The sequence below is a fragment of the Crassostrea angulata genome, chromosome 6 (assembly GCF_025612915.1).
Source record: "Crassostrea angulata isolate pt1a10 chromosome 6, ASM2561291v2, whole genome shotgun sequence".
NCBI lineage: Eukaryota > Metazoa > Mollusca > Bivalvia > Ostreida > Ostreidae > Magallana > Magallana angulata.
Genome location: NC_069116.1, coordinates 1518802 through 1541989, shown reverse-complemented (window position 1 = coordinate 1541989; position 23188 = coordinate 1518802). Strand labels below are relative to the sequence as shown.

General features: G+C 32.7%; 2 protein-coding genes across 2 annotated transcripts in view; both read left to right on the top strand.

The window, feature by feature from the left end:
- The window catches only part of LOC128189792 (uncharacterized), a 47550-nt gene that overhangs the window by 6000 nt on the left and 18362 nt on the right, over window positions 1–23188 (top strand). The window contains exons 2-3 of the mRNA XM_052861551.1: window positions 8219–8530; window positions 22907–23041. Of these exons, the coding sequence (XP_052717511.1) occupies window positions 8219–8530; window positions 22907–23041 (447 nt within the window). The remainder of the gene's footprint in view (window positions 1–8218; window positions 8531–22906; window positions 23042–23188) is intronic.
- LOC128189791 (uncharacterized) lies at window positions 14123–20862 on the top strand. Its single transcript, XM_052861550.1, has 4 exons — window positions 14123–15806; window positions 16062–17418; window positions 17598–17748; window positions 18095–20862. The coding sequence occupies exons 2-4, from the start codon at window positions 16447–16449 to the stop codon at window positions 18664–18666; spliced, it is 1695 nt and encodes a 564-aa protein (XP_052717510.1). The 5' UTR covers window positions 14123–15806; window positions 16062–16446; the 3' UTR covers window positions 18667–20862.

The window sequence follows — 23188 nt, the reverse complement described above, 5'->3', positions numbered from 1 at the left end:
ACATTCTCTACTGACCGGTGAAACCCGCCATGTGCTCTTTGCCGTAATCGCGAAAATGTAAAAAATTCCGTAAACAATTAGACGATAAATACCGTCTAACACTAAGTTACTAAAACCTAAGTCAGCATTCGACCCAGTGAAGGATTACATTTGCTGACATGGCCGTCGTATCGATCATAGAACATGCGAAAAGATAACTTTAACGGAGACTGTTTTAGTCCTGTTTTATTATCTTGTTATACCCGCACTTTCTAAAGAAAGTTTGGGTATATTGTTGTTCCGTCCGTCTGTCCGTCCGTCTGTCCGTCCGTCCGTCTGTCACGTTTTACTTTCTCAAACTGCTCTTACATCTTATAAACCAGCAAACTCAACTCTTGGAGTTTGATTTGGGGTATCATGTTGTTTTATAAATAGGTTTTAAAAATTCTCTGTTAGTCCTGGGGGTCAAATAATTGGTAAAAAAAAATGACGTTTTTTCACAAAAAACCTTCTTCCTCGAACTCCTCCTACATTTTCAACAGTAGACAAATCATCTCTTGGAATATGTTTGAGGGTATCCTATAGATGCGCAAGAAGGTATCGGATTTTTTTATTTTGTCCTTGGGGTCATTTAATGGCTGAAAAATGACGGGGTTTTTTTACAAAATAAAACTGGTTTCAAAAACGTCATTTTTTTGGCAGTAGCCAAATGATCTTCTAGAATATGATTGGGGGTGTCATATTGAAGTGTGATCAGGTTCCAGAATTTTTTTTTAGTAAGGGGATCAGTGGGCAACAAAAAATGACGTTTTTTTGCAAAAAAATGTATGGTTCCCAGAACTCCTCTTACAACTTTTGGAGTAGCTACATCATCTCTTAGGATATAATTTAGGCTGTCCTATAGATGTGCAATAAGGTTTTTAAAAGTTAAATTTCATCCAGAGAGTCAAATAGTAGCAGAAAATTGACGTTTATCACTAAAAAAACATAGATCCAAGAGCTCCTCTTATGATTTAATGGATAGACACATCATATCTTGGGATATGATAAGGACTGTTCTATAGATGTGCAGTAAGGTTTTAAAAATTTAAATTTCATCCAGAGTGTCAAAAAGTAGCAGAAAATTGACGTTTATCACTTCAAAAAATCATAGATCCTAGAACTCCTTTTATGATTTAATGGATAGACACATCACATCTTGGGATATGATAGGAACTGTTCCATAGATGTGCATTACAGATTTAAAAACTTAAATTTAACCCTGAGGCCCATTACCTACATACCTTTTGATGCCCGTTAAGGATCAAGAATATACCGGTATATGGTTAAGGGGTTGGGATCTCAACCGTTTTCGAGATATTCATGCACTTCCTGTTCGAGGGGGGTCATGACCACCCCCGGGGCCCATGACCTACATACTGTTTGATGCCCCTTGACACAAGAAACAAGAATATATAAGGTTTAAGGGGTCATATTAAGGGACTTGCTGTTTGAGGGGGTCAAGACCACCCACAGGGCCCATGACCTACATAACATTTGATGCCCCTTGACATCAGAAACATGAATATATATGGTTTAGGGGTCATGATTATAACAGTTTCTTAGATATATGGTAATTCTAAATTCCTAGGGGGTGGGGATAACCCCAGGGGTCAGATCTAATAAACCCTATATATTGCCAGTAACAATCAATATATGATTATGAAAACCCTATATTATTATCTTTGTCCGTTTTCAAGTTACCAAGTTATCAAGAGACTACGATTCTTCCTACAAGGTTCAATGTTAGACCCCCCCCCCCCCGAAAAGTGGTTGTCTAACCTCAAATTAGTAAAATCAAACCAGGGTGCACAACTAGATATGCAGGCCTATCATATCCTAGAGTTTTGTACAATTCTGTTTAGCCATCTCCGATACACAAGTTCAGAGCGGGAAAGAAGAAAAAGAAGAAGACGAAAAATAATAATACATGTCTTAAGAACCGTACAAAAACAATAAGTCTCCAAATTTCATTCGGGAGACTTATAATAAAGATTAAATAGAGATAGGATCATCATACATCAATAATTTAAAGATAATTGACAATTTCTGATTCTAAGGGGGTAAGGATGACCCCTTAGGGTCATGACTTACATGCCATAATGATCTGATGCGACATGACCTAAGGAGGAATAATATCTTTTGATTAAGGTGGGGATCTCAATGGTTTTTATGATACCGGTATTTGTTGATTTCAGGAAGAGCACTTAGGATCATGACCTACATACCATCTGAAATGTCTTGAACAAAGAAACAATAATATACATGTAATATGTACATGATATATGATTCAATTTAAGAACCCAGATATAGATCAATCATCTATGTTTTGTAATACTTCCTATATATATATATATATATATATATATATATATATATATATATATATATATATATATATATATATATATATATATATATATATATATATATATATATATATATATATGTATATATATATACATGTATTACTTTGTGTTTTGTTCTATACTATTCATGTTCATGACTGTAGTATGGCTTAGTCTTATTTTAAATTACATTAAAAAATGTCAAATATATGACTTGGAATCCCCACCCCCAAACAAACTCAAATATAAACTGTTATTCCCCCCCCCCCCCCTAATTTTCGAATGATCTATTAAAATCAAAATATAATTTGGGTGTCTAAAAACTTTTATAAACTGGTAAAAAATGTTATTCTTTAAAAAAATTACATTACACCTTGCATAATTGACAAATGATCTATTGAGATATGATCAGAGGTCATATTTCTACCTTGGAATCAATAACTTGTATTCATTGACAAGTTAAAATCAATAACAATAAATGATTCAAATTATAAATGTTTATACTCCACATTCACACCCCCCCCCCAATCTAACCTGGTTCTAAAGATTCCGTCTTCTTAATACATTCTTACATGTGTACAGTAGCAAATTTTAAATCATTTCTTGATTGCTTTTTCTCTCTTGATGCACATTAACATTTTGCAAATTGCTTAATTCAATTTTTAAGATTTATAAACAAAATGTTATATGCATGTGTATTCGCCTATTTGGGCAATTGTAAAGTCTCCTAAACAAAGCCGTGTCATCATTAGGCTAGGATATACTCACATGGATCAAACACTACATATGAATAAGATAAAATACTTTATTATTTCTAGTTCTAGAATGTCAGAGTGTCTCCAAGGGGGCATAATCTATATACAATTTTACGCGCAATGACACAAAGAGCAAGAATAAAATATATGGTTTAGGGATGAGGATCTCAGACCTCAGAAGTTAACAAAATATACATAATTTATGCAGTGTATCATCATTTCCTATTTCATAAAGGCGGGTGTGTGTGTGTTAAAGACAACACCTGGGGGGTCATTAATGTACTTTCCACCATATGATTCATCATAATGACATTACAAGATATTTTGTATTTTCCTGTTTCGTGGGGTCAGAACAGTCCCATAAGGTCATGACCTACCCTAAGGGTACATTGTATTTGATGCATTATAATACATTAAGAAAGATATACTCCTTCCTTCAATTATAACTCATATAAAAATGATAAGTGTCTACACTTACTTACATGTAATACACAAATTTAATACGAAATTATTTATACAGGGTCAATATGGGGGCAACTCAATAGTGCAATTCTGACATTTAAATAAAAAAAAATAACATTTGCAAACTTTACAAATGCGGTAGGATAGGTTACGATGATAAGCTTATTTAAATATTAAAAGATGATGATACAGTATGTTGTCAAAGGGAGATCACATTTAGAAAGTGAAAGTAGAACTTATGTATGCTGGCATCTCATTATATTGTGCTACTGCTACTACATGTATTATGCTTACCTATATTGGTCAACATCATAATGATAATCCAATTAAAACACAATAATGAATTCCTTTAGCTGATCTTTACTAATCCTTTCTAGCATATGGAAAACACATACATGTATGTATACACCTGAACCGGCCATCTAATCGAAGAGCTGGGTAAAACAAGTACCCGCTAATGAAACCTGTAGACCTGTGTTGTGTACGTAACTTCAGACAAAGATCAGTTATTTATAACATGCATGTATTTTTATGACCTATTCTTCAAATCCACTTGCACTATTTTATTAGGTAAATAACAGCGTTTTAAGGTGGTGCAGGACACCTGCATTTTGTGATGTATACTTTCTATTGAGATAAACAATAAAGTATATTAAATATTAATTAAATATTTACCCCCAAAACAATGTTACCTAACATTGAAGCGCAGTGGGTTAGAGCGTTTACATGTCTGTAAAAGCGTTGGGGTCCAAGGTGTATTTTTGGTAATTTTACTATTGATATAAATGAATTTTCATGGGGGGGGGTGTTGGACCCCTCACTTCCACCCTTCTCTAAATCTGTGCACACGATGATGTACATGTAGGCACACAGAAGCAAATCTAAAACCGGCAACCGCCATGGGGAGGGGGCATAATTTAGTTTTTAATTTTGTTTGTAATAATTATATAGACCATTATACTTTCTATGACATGAAATGTTAAGATTATTGATTAACTGAAAATTCACTGCAAACAGTTCAACCCCAAATTGCACATAAAGTGCTACTCATAATATCATATGGGAAGGGATCTCATCCTTCAGTTATGAAAATTATAATTTTTAAATGTATTACCGGAGCTTGCATTTGGCCTTCATTTTAATTAAACTGGTACAAAACAGTGTTATTTAGGGGCAAACACTTGGTGGGGGTATTACTGTCTAATGACAGCATCTAGTTTATTTTTTAATTTTACAATTTATTCTAACAAAATTAGGAATATAATCAGTTTGTTAGAAGTATATCAAATATCCATATATATGAATAATGAAAAAATGACAATAACAAAACGTGAACCATCTTAAAATAAAATCCATAAAACGAAATACAAATTCAAAGCAGAGTAACAAGGACCTACATGGAAAATAGGAAAATATCTGGTAAATCTCTATTTCTTTCAAGTTGGACAAAAGGTGGTTTATTACTAGTAAAAGACCTCTTTAATGAGAATGGCTTCAAAACGATAAACGACATAAAAGAATGCTTGGCATCAACAAGCAATTTTTTATGTGAGTACTTTATAGTTAAAAATGCAATAAAGTTGCACCTTTCAAAAATAGATTTACAAACAATAAATTTCACGAATTCGCTCACTAAGTCACATTTCTATTTTGAAGGAAAGCTAGAAGATACTTCAAATAAAAAGTCTAAATTTTTCTACAATATTCTTATAAACAAGAAATCCCAAAAACCTATTATAGAAAATATATGGTGTAAGGAATTCCAAATAGACAAGTACTACTTTAATGTAATCTACAAGTACAAGATTCGATCATTATTTGATAAATCTGTATCATAGTTTAATTATAAATTACTTCACAACTTGTTGACCACGAATCTATCGGTTAGTAAATGGGATAAAAACATTAATGGAACTGCAATAATTGCAATACGCCAGAAAATATAAAACATTTAATCTACGAGTGTGACTTGACAATGGCACTTTGGCGGAAAATTTCTCTGATACTAAATATTGATGTTACATGGAAATTGATTGTCATTCGTTTTATTTTCATGAGCAACAAATATACTCTTATCTTAGACAACACTTTGTCATTCATTGCATGCAAAATTTACAAATATAAAATGAAACGTAGAATCTTAAACGAACATGTGTCATCTGAAGATATGCGCTGTTTTTTAAAAAATGCGCTTATGCAATTGTATCTTACTGTAAAAAAATCAAAATGTATAAAGTTAAACTTCAGCATTCTTGAAAAATTATCAAATAGTATATGAGAAATGAAATATTATAAACTTTATTAATGTACTATTGTAATGTACAAGAGGGAGACCTGTCCCTCTTCACATATATGCGGTAGGCAATTTTGGACTGTGATGCTGTTGTTAGTCCTGCCGCATTGCATTTACTTTATGTTCCGATTGTATATTTATTGCTAAAAATATTTTACTGAACAGGTATGTTCCACAAATATATATACAATATTGATACGAATATTATATCAATTGGCTGAATGATACCTCCCTGAATAGTACTCTTATTTTACTTTACTATTACTTGTCTAATCATGCTTTTAAAATAATACAATTATACATATTGAAGAAAACAAATACCTTGTACAATATATATAAATGCTCTACAAATGTCTATACAATATTGATACAAATATTATATCAATTGTTATTTCATATCTAAGTCTATTTACGCTTAAAAAAATACAATTATAAATACTGATTCATTTATATCGCTGATTAGCATTACTGATCCAGGGGGCCCCTGGCACCCCAGGTGATGTATATATAGAGAGCCTCTGCAGAGATATTATCTCGAATCCAAATTTACTGTGTTTAATAAATACATACAAAAAAAAAACAAAAAAAAAACAAGGACCTCTTAGAAGATAGAGGTAGGATCTGGTGCCTCGGAGAATCAAGCATCCTCTGCTTATCGGTCACATCCGCCGTATGCTCTTTTCGTAAAAGGTTTAAACAAATTGCTGTCCTTTAAAGGACTACAATACGTGGACCATTTGCATGTGTTTCCAACGAAAACGTGAAAGCCTTAAGATTATCCGACTCTAGCCCTCTGCTTTTAACCTCTAAAGGACTATGTGCGGTTTTATGCATTTTTTGCCCCAAAAATCAAAGTTTTAGAAAGAGCTTTAAAACTAAGGTAAAGATAGTTAAAATCATATTGGAAATAAAGGTGTAAAAGGTTTTCACCACAGTGACGTCATAATGTAGTAATGACGTCATGAAGATTGCATTATTTTGAAAAATTGATGTTTTGTAGCAAAATATGGGTGTTTTCCGATGGTTTTTCGACTGGGAAACATCGAGCGCAGACTTGCTCAAGTACCATTTCTTAGTATAATATGTATAACTATCTGAAGAAAAACATATGTCTAAATCGCACTTGGGCAGACCTGCGCTCTATACTTCCGAATGCAAAATATAGTCGTAAGAGCAAAAATGAGAATATCTTCATTTTTTTGCAAATTTGTGGGAATTAGGTCATTTAGGTGACGTCATAGATAAACAGCGAGTGAGCAATGATGACTTACAACAAGATAAAAGTTATAGGCATCCTCTATACAATGATTTGTGAAGATTTGATTTTTATACGATACTATTTAAAAATTGGTTGAAATCGGGGGCAGATATTTGACCATACCGCACATACTCCTTTGTACGTTGTATTACGTATGTACATGTATGTATAGCCCTGACTTTTTATCTCAGAATTTAAAGGGTTCATACTTCTCAAATAATTATGATCTATCTATGAATGAAATTGGAATGTATAGTTCTCAGGGTCCACGCAAAAAAAAGGAAAGTCCGTACACAATTAGGTGATTAATTATGGTCTTAAACTTATTATGAAAAACGTGAGTCAGAATGATTGTATTTGCTGACAAGGTCGTTGTATTGACCAAAGAACGTTTGAAAAGATGACTTCAAACGAGACTGTGGATAGTCCTGGTTTATCAACTTGTTTGTAAGTAGCTTGCTTTGTCTTAGAAACTGTTCATACGAAGAGCATGCCCTGGCGTATCGATTCAATTGAGAGACATAAACACCATATGCAGGTGATGAAGGTATATAAGGAAGGAAAGTTGACTATTTAAAAAAATTGAGGCCATCGAGTTTATCGTGAAGTTTTGTTGTTAGGTTACCATCAATGTCCATTTCCAGTAAAATATCAAAATATAACACAGATTTTCAGACGCAGACTTTGAATTTTATCTTACGAAACGTTTTTAAGAAATGGAACATATATATCTAAATCAGTTGTACAATGAAAAGAGTGTCAATTTCTCCAAACAGTTTTAGAAACCAGCTCTCCGCCATTGCATTACATGATTATTAGACATTTAAAAAAAATAATTTACCACTGTTATCCAAAGAAGATACATATTAATAAATATTAAGCCAATATAGAAGCAATAATTAAAATTCTGAAGGATCTTATTATTCTTTGCTTTTTGTTATATGAAAAATTTAGGGAAGATTTTTTTTCTTGTACTTACACATTACATTATTAGAACTTGATGCGTTACATTTTTGATCAATTATCTTTACTCCTTTAATCGGTTTTATGACATCCAAATGTGAAAAAAGAATTTATCGTTTAGGTTCAAATGCAAAATTGATTCTCTCTACACCAAGCTATGTGAGTGAATGGAAATCGATGACCGCCAACTCAACCACCTCTAGACTTGTCCTTCAACACAAACTTCGGGAGGATCCTGCATATGTCAAGGTGGATGCGCGGACGGACACTGGGTTTATATTTCCTGCGTTTGGATCCGCCCAGCAGGATGACGACGCTAATGTGATTTATGGGGGCGTGGTGTTCTTCTATAACAGGACGCACATTGATATATTCGTTTCTCATTGGTGTAATAGCAAGAAATCAAGAAAGAACTTGGCAGCAGTGTATACAGGTTAATCTTTTAAAATTACTCTGTGTCTGTTGCCAGGTATTAACCATGTATATCCTATTCACAGTCAGTACGAAATATATCTCCCCTTGAGCATTATGACGCCATTCAAAGTGTATTATGACGTCAGGTCTTGTACTGAAAGTGAAACTTGTACCTTTATTATAAAACGCTTCATTTTCATTGTTTGATTATCCTTAAATCAATTACACTAAGGCAGTCGGTAAGATGTAATCGATATATAGTCATGTAGGGATCGGTTACGGGATGATACCTGTTTAGTAAATTTCATACCTGGGGAGGGGAATACTATTTTAGATCAGAGACAGCAATATGCTTGAGAATGATTGAAGAATTTTAATTTAGACGGGGTCACTACTGAAAAAGCGTACAGAAAGTTCTCAATTATTTTAGTTAATACTATTTTTAAAAAACGGGCATTTTAAATAATCCTTCTTCCTCTATTTATAATCTAAATTCTTTTAGAGAACAAAACATCTTTGATATTGGATTAGATATTCGTTCCGAATATATTAGCATTATCTCACCAGAGGTCGTTCTTCGCAAGCTGTGCAAAGCTTGACCTTTGTGGAGAGAATGGTTCATTAGGTGCAGCGATTTATTGAATGAGTTCCGTAACTGTGTTTGCATAAATATGGAAAGATATCCATTTTCGTAAATTCGTGGACAATGATCAATACAAATTGTGAGTAGAAATAGAAACATCAATAAACATTAAAGGGGCATGGTCATGATTTTGGTCAAATTCTTTTTTTCTGTTTTTATTATTAACAGTGCTTTTGGAATGCCTTTCCAGTGACCAAATGAAATTTGGGAGTCATTAGTACAGTTTAAAGCACCATACAGGGTTCACAATTTTTGTCTTGTGAACAAGGCTCGTACCCTGTTTTTGTTTACATCAGTTTAATGTACCGACTAAAGTTCTTTTCCAAGCTGGTTGTTCTACTCTGTATTCGTATTTAGCATAAATTAACTGACCCTGACGTTTACAACATTCATTTTAGGTCTAAAACTGGAGTTTTAACTTTAACGTTCAAAATGTAAACAAAGGCTTTGTTTACATAGCAAAGAATTGTAAGCTCTGTAACTTGCTTATGACTCAACGAATGACACTCAAATTCTGGTTGCCTATTAAAGTTGTCTTACTGAAGCATTGTAAACATTAAAATCGGAAAAATAATTTTTGACCAAAATTGTGACCATGACCCTTTAAATCTAAACACAGAAATTCATGAAAATATTGTTATTCAACGATTATTGATGAAACCACAGTAATTGGTGTACAAGCTCATTAATAATTATAGGTTTTGAATGCTGAAACGCATCTCAAATCTTTGCATTTCTCTAGCCACAGAAGAGTTCAAAAATTGTAATTTTTTATTAAACATTCTATCACCTAAATGCTCCAAAATCAAGCGCGAGCTATACATCTGAACAGAAAACACAGCTTTCTTACAAACATACTTACTTCAATTTTTTCTACATTATTTATCTTTATGCAAAAAATGAAATTATTTTCTTTTTCGGCTAAAAAATACCAAATACTATATAGAATATGCACTCATATCCTCAGAAACTAATCATACTCTTCTCTTTCCTCTCTTTCTTTCCCTCTCTTTCTTTTCATGTTACTGAAATGAGACTTATCCTGGAAAATATACGCCTAGGAAAATATACGCCTAGGAAAGGCAGATCTACGAGCCGATAATTTGCATATATATTTGCCCAGTCTGTGTTTACAAATCTTAATGAAATATACTAATAAACCTGTAATTAATAATGGCTGAAATTAAAATCATTTCGGTTAATTGTCAAGGATTAAATGATGCTAAGAAAAGAAAAGATATTTTTCAATTCTATAGACAACAAAAATGTAATATCTTATGTTTAGTAGACACACATTTTACTGAGGAAATGGAACAAGATATTAGAAACGAATGGGGTTATGAGGCTTGTTTTAATTCCTTTTCTTCGAAATCGAGAGGAGTTGCTATTCTCTTTAATAACAATTTTGATTTCAAAATACATGAGCAAATCAAAGTAGAGAATACAGGGAATTTATTGGCACTTAGTATCTCAATAGAGAATAGAAAGTTAAGCTTAGTATGTTTGTATGGACCTAATGAGGATTCTCCAGAATTTTACCAGAATTTGAGCAATATTGTTAACAAATTACAAAACGATGAGATGATTATTGTTGGAGATTTTAATTTGGTATTAGATACAAGTCAAGATTATTATAATTACTTACATGTTAATAATCCGAAAGCGAGGGAAATGGTCTTAGAGCATATGATGTCTTACAGTTTAGTAGATATATATAGAGAATTTCATCCATATGACAAGAGGTATACTTGGAGAAAACCTACACCTCTGAAACAAGCACGTCTAGACTTTTTTCTTATTTCAGCTTCACTTATAAAAGAAGTTAGAAATAGTGATATCATGATAAGCTATAGATCAGATCATTCTCCTGTTTTTATCTCTTTAAAGTTTAATGATTTTAAACATGGTAGTGGCCTTTGGAAATTTAACAACTCCATTTTAAAAGATTTAGAGTATGTGCAAAGTATTAACTGTCATATTAATCAAATTAAAATCCAATATGCAGTTCCAGTGTACAAAAAAGAGTCTATTCTAGATATTCCAGATTCTGAAATCCAATTTACAATTAACGACCAGCTTTTTCTGGAGACACTGTTGATGGAAATTAGATCAAAAACTATCTCATATGCAAGCTATTTAAAAAAGCAAAGGACAGAAAAGGAAAAGGGGTTACTAGAAGAGCTTTTAGAATTGGAAAAGGAATATGAAAAACATATAGATAAAATAAATGAAAAGAAAAAAGAATTAGAAAATATAAGAAACTATAAGGTCATGGGTAGTTTGGTGCGTTCACGCTCTAAATGGATAAATGAGGGAGAAAAACCAACTAATTATTTTCTAAATTTAGAAAATCGTCACTATACTAGTAAAATTATTCCAAAGATAATACTAACAGAAAATAATGAACAGATAGAAATAGTTAAACAAGAGGTGATTTTAAATGAACTGGAAAATTTTTATAAAAACTTGTATGCAAATAATTTGATGATAACAGAAAGTACAGATATTTCACTAAGTGACATTCTAAAAGATTATTCTGTCCCTAAATTATCTGACAATGAAAGAAAATCAATTGAAGGATATATAACATATAAGGAAGCTTCTTTGGTTTTAAATAGTATGTCAAACAATAAAAGTCCAGGCAGTGATGGGTTCACAGTTGAATTTTTAAAAATGTTTTGGAATAAATTAGGCTCCTTTGTTGTTAGATCTTTAAATTATGGATATAAAGTAGGAGAATTATCATCTACTCAGAAACAAGGAATTATAACTTGTATACCCAAGGAGGGAAAGAGTAAATTCTCCCTTGGTAACTGGAGACCTATCTCATTGCTCAATGTTATATACAAAATTGGGTCAGGTTGTATAGCAAGCAGGATAAAAACTGTTCTAAATAAAATTATCAGTAATGACCAAACTGGCTTCATCTCTGGAAGATATATAGGGGAAAATATTAGATTGATTTATGATCTGATGAACTATACAGAAAATAATTATATTCCAGGGGTATTAGTTATGATTGATTTTGAGAAAGCATTTGATTCTGTTGCTTGGGAATTTATACAAAATACACTCAATTATTTTAATTTTGGCCCATTTATCTGTAACTGGATTAAAACTTTTCAATGTAATGTTATGTCCTGTGTGTCCCAGGCAGGCATTTTATCAAACTTTTTTAAACTTGGACGAGGCTGCAGACAAGGTGATCCAATATCGCCTTACATTTTTTTATTATGTGCGGAAATATTGTCAATTAAAATTAAAAATAATGAAGATATTACAGGAATCAAAATTAATAACACCCAATATTTAATATCACAATATGCAGATGATACATCAATAATTCTTGATGGAACTGAGAAATCATTAAGGGCAACCATGAAAGAAATAGATGACTATTATAAATTATCTGGTCTTAAAATAAACCAAGAAAAAACTCAGATTGTGTGGATAGGAAGTAAAAAATATTCTGAAGAAAAAATCTGTTCAGAAATGAATTTTCAATGGACAACTCAATTCAAACTTTTGGGCATATATTATGATGTAGATTTAGATAAAATTGTAAAACTTAATTATGACAAGAAACTTGTTAGGATAAAATCTGTAATCGAACAATGGAGCAAACGACACTTGACTCCAATTGGAAGGATAACACTGGTTAAGTCTCTTTTAATTTCACAATTAAACCACTTATTTATAGCCTTACCAAACCCTCAGAGTAAAACATTAAAAGAATTAAACAATATTCTATTCAATTTTATTTGGAATTCAAAATGTGATAAAATTAAAAGACAAGTATGTACTCAGAAGTATGAACATGGTGGGTTAAGGATGGTTGATATAAATTCCTATATTAAAGGATTAAAGTCTACTTGGATTAGGAGATTAATTAAGGATAATAATTCAAAATGGAAAACACTGCTGGAGAATTCTATTAATTTAGAAAAGCTATTAAATACAGGTTCAGATTATATTATGCAAATGCAAGAATCGTTAAAAAATGATTTTTGGAAGGAAGTTACCATAGCTTTTAAAGAAATCCAAGATAACTTAAATGTAAAATCATGGCAGGATTATTGTTGCCAGCCATTGTGGAACAATAATAAATTTAAGATAGGAAATCAGTCTTTTTTTTATAAATCATGGTATGCTAAAGGAGTTAGATGTGTAATTGACTTGTTTGATGAAAATGAAAACTTTTTAGATTTTGAAATGTTGAAAAGAAAATTTAATATTCAAATGAATTATTTAACATATATGGGAGTAAGACAAGCTATACTTTCAGATCTAAGGAAATACAACTTCATTAGAAATGAAGTTTTCAAACCTTTTATACCATTTAAGATTAAAACCTTTGTATTAACAAAAAAAGGTTCAAAGCCAATGTATGATATATTAAATCAGACAAATGTAACACCAGTGGGAAAAGAAAAATGGAGTAGACATTTTGTTTTTACAGAAAAACAATGGATTTCAATATTTCATTTACCTTTTACTATTACCTCAGACTCTAAATTTCAATGGTTGCAGTACAGAATAAACCATTATATATTAACTACAAACAGTTTTATGTATAAAATTGGTAAAGTGGATACTAATCTATGTACCTTTTGTGAAGATGCTGAGGAAACAATATATCACTTATTATGGGAATGTCCAAGGGTACAACATTTATTAGCAGAATTTGTTCGAGTTTGCAACTCTAAAGGAATTAGAATAGTCCTTGATAATAAAACTTTTATTTTTGGAGTCTTAGATGATGTGAAGTCAAAAGCGTTCAATATTGTACTCATATTGATAAAAAAATACATATACAGAAGTAGATGCCAGAAAAACCAATTAACAGTAAATGCCCTTATGAATGATTTAAAACAGTTATATAAAGTATTCCAATTCTGTGCAAAAGAAAGAAGTGAAATGGATAAGTTCAATACAGACTGGGAAAGAACTTGATTCAGTTGATGCGATATTACGCCCTCAAATTTACCAAAAAATTAACTGCACTCTTGAAAAATAAATTGTACCGTAAATATATATTTAATATATGTATTATTTAAATATAGAATAAAATGTTGCCGATATTGCCTCGAAGGTGATTTTTTTTTACGTGAAATTCTCCGGCGGAATTACAATTTCCGGAAAAAATTGGTAAAATCGGCAGTATAATTCAGCATTTTACTGTGTGCGCATTGATTTACCAAGTTCTTACTTTGCCAAAAAATAAAACTCTATAGGAGCGACTTCCATGCCGAAAATCACGATGGTAAAATTCTGCGCACTATGTTAATTTCTAAAATAAAAAAAAATTTGAGTTGTTTCCCTTTCGCTGTGTAAACAGTATGACGTCACCGTAGTGACAAACGCAGACGAATGATCGGGGTGACCGAGTTTAATTTGGAGAAATCCAAGACTGCCACTTTTGTTTATAGGTAAGTTTAAATCCATACAATTGTACAGTGTCAAACTGCCATGAAAAAAGAACTAAACCTGTCCCTCTTCTTCATTTGCATGTAGAGACGACTTGAACACAAAATGCACACAATTAAAATCGTCTTCTGGTACTGTAACACTATGTAAGCGATTTCACTATTTTTTAGTAATCCACCTACATTGTGTAATTAATACACTCATTAAATAGAACATTTTATTCAGTATGGTTACATATACATGCATTTTTAATGGTCAATTTGAAGGTTACAGATGTATATCGATATGCACTCGTACAGTACTGGTACGCCAGTAGCAGTTTAGGGTAGGCCTATAACAATAATGGACAATTTTCGTCGTCAGTTGTGAATTTGTGCACTTGATCACAGTTTATCAATGGACGTTTGGTCATATTTTTTATAATTTGTTCATTATGAGAGGTATGTAGCGCATTTCACACATGCACCGTGTGTCTCCCTATAAACAATTGGAAAGTACCTGTTACTATAAATAGATTTACTTGGCGTATTGAATTTAGCATGTTTAGGTAGCCAACTTTATAAAATAGATTTGTGGAACTACTTTTATACGAACTTTGGTATGTGATGAAAAATATACTCATGTTAATGTCCAATAGATAATTTGTTATTAAGGTTACAAGTTATTTTACAGCTTTAAACTGTTAAAACTAGAATTACATGTATATCTGGATATATTTGCTAAAGATATTATGTCATATCTGTACGTGTGTATACCGGTACGTAGCTGTTAGAACACTTGATACAAATTATTTTTTTATAGCTATATGTATTAACGAATGAAAAGACAAAATATTATGAAGTTTTAATATTGTATTGTCTATGATGTCCCATATTTAGTCATGTACATTAATTGTGTGAGCATTTTAACAGGTGAATGTATATAGTGTTAATGTATGAGACACTTCAAAAAATATATTTTAACTTAAATTTGCTTTAATCTTGGCCCCTGGTAGGTTAGGCGATTAAAGGAAAGTTTGACAATGATGAAAAATTACATAGAAAATGAAAAAAAAAACTAATTAACTGTTTATTTGGTTCATTATATTTATGAATTATAAAGGGCAATATTGGGTATTGTAGATTCAAGTTTATTCAATACATGACCATGGCCTAAGAAAGATATGACTGCCACAACAACTAGAGTACAATAGTTTCACCTAGGCATGGGAAAAGAACTCTTTAAGGTAGGATATTATTAATATAAGTATTTTTTGTAAAAAAAAAAAAAAATACAGCAAGCCAATTAAATTGCATGACCAACTGAGTTGCTGTGGCCCATTGGTTATATACAATCTTGCCAATATTTATCATTAATCATAATTAATGCATTATATAATTATTAGTACATCTGCTTACATATTTGTCAACAGACATTGGTAAACTTGCTTATTATAGTGGTGCACAAATTAAAATAATTTACTGCTTATTATATTTAATAGCATATGAGGAAAAGAGAATATCCTTGTGTTTGCTGTAAGAAACGAACAAACCAGAGAGATCGACGTACTGTGACAGCTGCACAACGACTAGTTCTCCAGAAGTGGACTGTAGGCGATGTGTCTGAGGATGAGGTGTTGTGTAGTTTGTGTCGGGTGAAGGTACATTCTCATCTTAAGCGGAGGAAAAATGAACAACAAAACTTGGAGCATGAGTTAAGAGACACAGCTCCCTTCTCTCCTCCAGAGAGGAAGCAAATTAATGCTAGGAATGCTGCCATTCACAGTCCTCCATCAGTAACCCTGACAGTGCCCTCCACATCTTCCAGTCATTCTAGCTGCTTCATCTGCTGAAAACCTGGGCCAAAGTTGGTTGTGGTGTCATCAAATGAACGTCACTCTGTTTTTTTTACAACAAGGAGTATTGATTCCGCCAGGTTCAAGATGCTGCACACGTCATCTCCCCAATGGAAGATTCACTGAAGAGGCACTAGAAAAAATTTCTTCATTTTCAGAAACATCTACACTTAACAGGACATCTATTGTTGATATGCTTATGTATCTAAGGGACATTGCTCTGCTAAATGGAGGGAAAAGAATAGACTTTGATGATCCAAATGCATTGAGTGACCAAGAGTATGTCAACCTCACTGGAATAAATAAAGTCTCCTTTGATGATCTGCTATCAGCTGTAGATGGAAAGGTAAAGAACACATCCACTCGCAGTGTTAGAACCAGCCTTGGAATTTTTCTTCTTAAGATGAGATGTGGTCTGTCCAATGAAATGCTGTCAACACTATTAAATGTTTCAAAGTCAAGCATTCGTCGCGCCATCTCGGTAGTGAGGAGAACACTGATGGAGACATTTGTACCAAACAATGTTGGGTTTCAGCACATCTCCAGAGAGGATGTTATAAATAAGCATACCAGGCCATTAGCAGAGTCTCTTTTTGGTGGTACTGGCACCCAAGCCATTCTTGTTTTAGACGGCACATACATTTATATACAAAAAAGTATGAACTTTGCCTTTCAAAGGAAATCATATAGCATGCATAAGGGTCGTCCATTGGTGAAGCCAATGATTGTTGTAACAACTAGTGGCTATTACCTCTCTGTTCTTGGACCATATGTAGCGAAGAACAATGATGCTGCAATCTTGAGCCACATCATGAAGACTAACAAAGAAGATGTGTTGAAGTGGATTGAAGAGAGAGATGTGTTTGTTGTAGACAGAGGCTTTCGGGATTCCTTGACATTACTTGAAGACCTTGGATTAGTATCTGCCATGCCTGCATTTATGAAGAAAGGTGAAAAGCAAATGTCAACAGCAGATGCAAATACAAGCCGTTTAGTAACCAAGGTAAGGTATGCTATATATACAGCATTATTCTAATTTAATACGAAAGAATCAGGAGAGAGAGAGAGAGAGAGAGAGTGTGAGAGAGAGAAGAGAGACAGAGCAAGAGAGAGAGAAAGAGAGAGTTGCTATATATTAGTATATTCACATAGAGTTGATCTCTTTTATTATTTATGTTACAGATACGCTGGGTGGTAGAATCTGCTAATGCGAGGATAAAGAGGTGGAAGTTTTTTGACCGCGTCCTTCCTTCGTCCCAGGTGCCATTCATTAGTGACTTCATCAAGATTGTGTGTGGAATATCAAACAAGTACTTTCCACCTTTGTCAACTGGTATGTATATATGCTTTGAAAATGATAAGCATGAATAATGGAACTTCTTTATATTTAAGTCACTTAATTAAGTCACTACAAGTATAATATTGTTAAGTGTTCATGATGCTAGTGAAAAAATGTGAGTGTATTACAGTATTTTGTTTATCCCTGATCATCCGATTTTACTTGGTTTTGGGTATAAACATATCACCTATCAGTTTATTTTGTTTCATCTTTAATTGTGTGTATCAATTGTAGAGTATGCTATACTCAGTGTCTGTTAGGACCCACGCTGTTAGATCCTTGGGTCTCTTAGTTTTTTGTTACATGTACATGTATATTACATTTCATGAATTATCTTTAGGTTGCACTGAGGAAGACTCTCTTGTAGCAGCTAAGATGCAGTACCTGTCCAGACAAATCAATCAACTAAAAGAGGAAGTAGAAGAAAGGAAACTGGATACCCGCTCAGCGATCTGGAAACACCCTGACGAGCTTCAGGATTTTCCTCGTCTTGATGAAGATCAACTTCGAGAGTTGACCTGTGGCACATATCAAGTGAAGCTTGCTAGTAGTTACGCAGAGGAACACTTTGGGAATGGATGTGATATCATGGTTCATAAAGAAGACCCGTCCTTGATAAGAGTCAGGATTAGGAGCCGGCATATTTCCTCAAAGTCTTACTTTCTTTGGATACGATATGATGAGGGAAGCGTGATTGGATGGTATTGTAGATGTCGTGCTGGGGCAAGAGTAGTTGGTATGTGTGCCCACATTGCCGCAGTTTTATGGTATATTGGTTTAGGACGTGACATGGAGTCCTTAAGATCTGTAAGGGACTGGAGCAAGTTCATTGATGATGCAGCTGTTATTCCAGATGCAATTGATGAGTCAGAATCAGAGGATGATTCCTCAGAGTGCTTGAATGAACAATAGACTGCCTGTTCTTCATAGATATAAATGTGTACCATACATGTATATACATGCTACCTGCATTGCCAATTGCCTCAATTTTTATTATGATCTATTCAGTTATTGTTATAATATTCTGCAGTCTATTTTGTTGAAGTAGACTGAATTAATATTAACCTTAATTCATTTAGGGAAGCGGATTTACATGAAAACTTTTGTGTGAGTTTAATGTTGGATGCATGCAGAAATAATCTGCCCCAGATGTAAACAACAGTTTTTTTTCAAGTAAATTAGCTAGTGTGGTTTTATGTCAAAGGCGGAAATTGGCCAACCATATGTATAGATATGCTATAAGTTTAATCAATGTCAATTAATTTTTTTTGTGTAATTCATGTACTTAAAATATCTGATGCAGTTACCCAGTACATGTATTTAAATTGGAATTGCACTAATTATGGTATTACTCTTGAAAGTAAACTGTTTAATTACCAAATTAATTTTGTTAACATTCTGACAGTTTGTTATTGTCATTTTTCATAGAGGTATGATTTTTTGTTCAATTAATGTTGTGTGTGTTACAGAGAAAAAAATTGTAGTAGTATAAACTTTCTTTGTAGTTTTTCTTTAAACACGCACATTTCAACTAAATAATTTATTTGTACAGTGATAATTTTCTTGATACACTGTATCTTGTTTAAGCCTCAGTTTTATGCATAAAATAATTATTTCATCCCCCAAGGTTGTTTCCTCATAGTAGTTTTGCTAGACAGTCAAGAAATCGAATATTATGAATTTATTTAGACTTTTTAAAATTCAACAAGACAGCTTTTTTGTAAGCATGTTAATTAAATTATTTTACAATTGGTTAGAAATTACAAATGATTTGATCATCTTTATTGAATATGTTTTTGGGGAGATGAGGCATGTTTAATTTATCTTTGCTATCACCATGATCACACATTTTGTAGTGATATGTGCCAGTTTACTCAGAATTGTACCTTAAAAGGTACATTGGATATGTTACAAGCGCTGAGAAAATTAAACACTTCATAGGGCCTAGCCTTTCATTTTCATTCCACACTTTGTTGGAAATATTTAAAGGATAATCACTTTTAGATTTCATGGATTATTTTGTTATATTACATTGTTGACTTCAGAGCAACATATACATGTAGACCGACTGTTTGTCCATTTGTCTATCAAACCTCATATCTTGACCAGAGGTACAAATTTCATATTTATTTGGCTCATGTATCACATTGAAAAAAAGACTGTATACAGTATATATAAATTAAACTTTAAAATGCTTTTTGGCATAGGTACTGGTTTTTCTTTTGAGCATGTTCAAAATAACATATAGGCATGTAAATATATTGTCTATCTGATCTTGATTTGGGCTTATTTGAAAAAAAAAAGTACTTAAAATCATTGATATATATCAAGAATTTTGTGAAGTTTGACTTGCATGTAACTAGTATTTTAGTAAGAATGTTTCTCAAATGTTTTAATGACTTGAACCAAACATGCGCCATAAGTTCCAAAGCTTTCTGTTGGCAGTTGAACATCCATCAACCACAAGAAAACTTCTGTTATTCTCGACGGAAAAAAACCCAAAAGAAGTTCTGTGATTAAATAAAAAAGTCATTTAATTGTGCTTTAACAAAGATTTCATTTATAGCTGTATTTTTCTAAAAACAGAATCAATATAATATGGAATAATGTTTTTTGATTGTGAGTCTTGAAAATTGTTAAATCTAACTTGTTTAAATATTAATAAAAATAATCCCAACAAACTGTTGTTGACTTGATAGAAAAGATTTGATGGAGGTCTGTGTTGTTTTGATTCTTTTGTTAGTTCTGGATACTTATCCCGACTTTTTGGCTGATAAGTCTTTAAATTTAAATTGCTGAAATAAAAAAATTAAACTGTGAACTGTTAATTTGGAAACAAAATGAATCTATTTCAAATTAAGTATGGATTAATATAACATTCCACCTTCTTAAATTGTCCAGGTCCTAAAGATATGTGACGTCATGACGTTGCAAATATGCGACGTAACGATAGCATAACCATGCTATATTCAACAACCTGGTGTGGGGTGATTAAATGTCTGACTAAATTTATTTTGATAAATTCTTATTCTACACGTTCTTGAGTCGATATTGTAAAAAAATTAGCTAATTTGAAAGAGGGCCAATTTTTAAGGGAAGTGAACCAGGTCCTTTGGACCCCTGTGATTAACTCACTCTAAGTGCTCTCTCTCTCTCTCTCTCTCTCTCTCTCTCTCTCTCTCTCTCTCTCTCTCTCTCTCTCTCTCTCTCTCTCTCTCTCTCCCCCCTCTCTCTCTCTCTCTCTCTCTCTCTCTCTCAATAAAAAAGGTGCTCAATATGTATTTTTTTTTCTCTCTTAGTAAACGTTCATTATATATGCATTATTGATGTAATTGTTTTCGTTGCTTTCTTAAACATACTTTGTGTCCTTGAAAATTTCTGATGTATGTACGTGATGTATGTAGAAGCAGTTGGCTTACTAATAAACACTTCATCAAAAAAAAAAAAAAAAAAAAAAAAAAAAAATGAAATGAAATTATCCATAAAAATTCAAAACTACAGAAATTCTGTCCTTACCTCCTCGTTCATTCACCCTTAAGTGAATTAAACTTAATTTCTATTTCGCAAAAGTACATTTTAACCAAATGAATAAAGATTATACATTTAGGGTGGTCATTGCATCAATCCTTATGCAATCATATAGCTTATAAAACCGAATCATATGCTAATGTTTATGTTATCCGGCTAGGTTGGAATATATATTTAATTGTTTTACATGCAATGAGACATACGTTATACTTTACTTTTGTACTTCATAACAGAACCAATAAAAATTTCCATTTTATATAATTCCTTCATCAATGTCATAATATTTATTACCAGAAACTAAGCTGATCTTTTTCTAATTGGTGAATATATAACATCAATATATACTTATGAAATACCCCAAAATATGGTTGAACATTTTAAATTAACATTGTTGTAGCAAATAGAAGTTACTGTAGTACTTATTGCAAATATAAGAAAATTGTAATCTTAATTTGTATCCTAGTTCTGAAATCTGATTTTGCATTCTCTTTTTTACTGATGTCTGTAGACATGCACCTCTTTGAAAAAATGTTAGAAATACGCGTCAATTCATTTCTTCCAAAACACGCATTAAATTCCGCTTAATACACTTAAGTCGCGTTAAATTTTATTTAATTTTTTTTGGAGGGGGGCACCATCCGCGCCCAGAAAACCGTTTCAGATGAATAATCAAAATGGCAGCAGCAACTACCCTTGTTAGTGTTTCTGTATATATACAAATATAACTTTGTACAATACTTCGGCAGATGGAGAGTAACATGCAGTCAGTGCTCGCACCTCCGAATCTCAAACACACGGAAAATTATATAAGTTATATAAGTTTGCAGACATTTCATAAAACTTATAAATTGGATTTCGACTTGTGTTTTATCGTTGATCACAATTAAATTATATAAATATAATTATTTGAATAAATGTAATCGCTTTGATCTTCCGACTAACTTTTTTCAGTTTTTCTTTGGGTCCCTTTTTTGAATAAATTACTGTTGTGTCAAATTTCTAAAATTAAACAGCGCTGTCCCTGCCGGTTTTCAGTAAAGATTTAAACCGGAAAATCAAGCCGAATTTTTAACATAACTTGAAACATTCAACCCCAGCTCAAAAATATTTTGAAGACAATGTGACAATTACAAAATCAAACTTTCAACACCCTGTCTTCCAGTACCTACACTAATTTGATTTTATAGCTACGTGTTTTTGTTTGTTATTTAAAAACATGTATTTAACGCTTAAACAGGCACGTAGCATCGATTTTGAAAGTGGGGGGGGCAGACTCATCCAAAAAATTTTGACAAGCAAAAAAAAAAAGGAAATAAGTTTTTCCAAAAATCTTCAGAATCCAAATCCGTCGGGGGGGGGGGGGGGGGGGGGGGGGCATAGTATATAGCTTCAATTTCAATCCTAAATTCCTTATTTCCATATCAGTTTTTTACATCCTCAAAAAAAGTGGGGGGGGGGGGCCAACTCCATGATAATTCAATTTTTTTATATCTAAATTTTAAAAAAATTACTTCCTGTGAGAAAAAGTGGGGGGCCAAGCCCCCCCCCCCTGCCCCCCCCCCCCCCCCCCCTGATGCTACGTGCCTGTTAAAATGTACAATTTGTTATTGTATTTATGATAAAGGAGCAGATAGTCAGTGGATTGGTCCTCAAAACATTATTCGCGTGTACGAGTCCATTACTGTTCAGGCTAAAGCTTGGAGATCACGTGACCTGCCTCCACCAACCTGGAAGAGTCAAACTATTGATGTGAAGGAAGGTTAGTTCCGAGAGCGTGGTTGCTAACTTGAGTCATATTGTTTTATTGTTATGCTCTTTATGTCAAACATAAGTTAATTCAGTTACACTCTCTGCCGGTTTCTCCAAGATTACATTTACAGGTAAAAATGCCGAAAGCTTGTCAAAA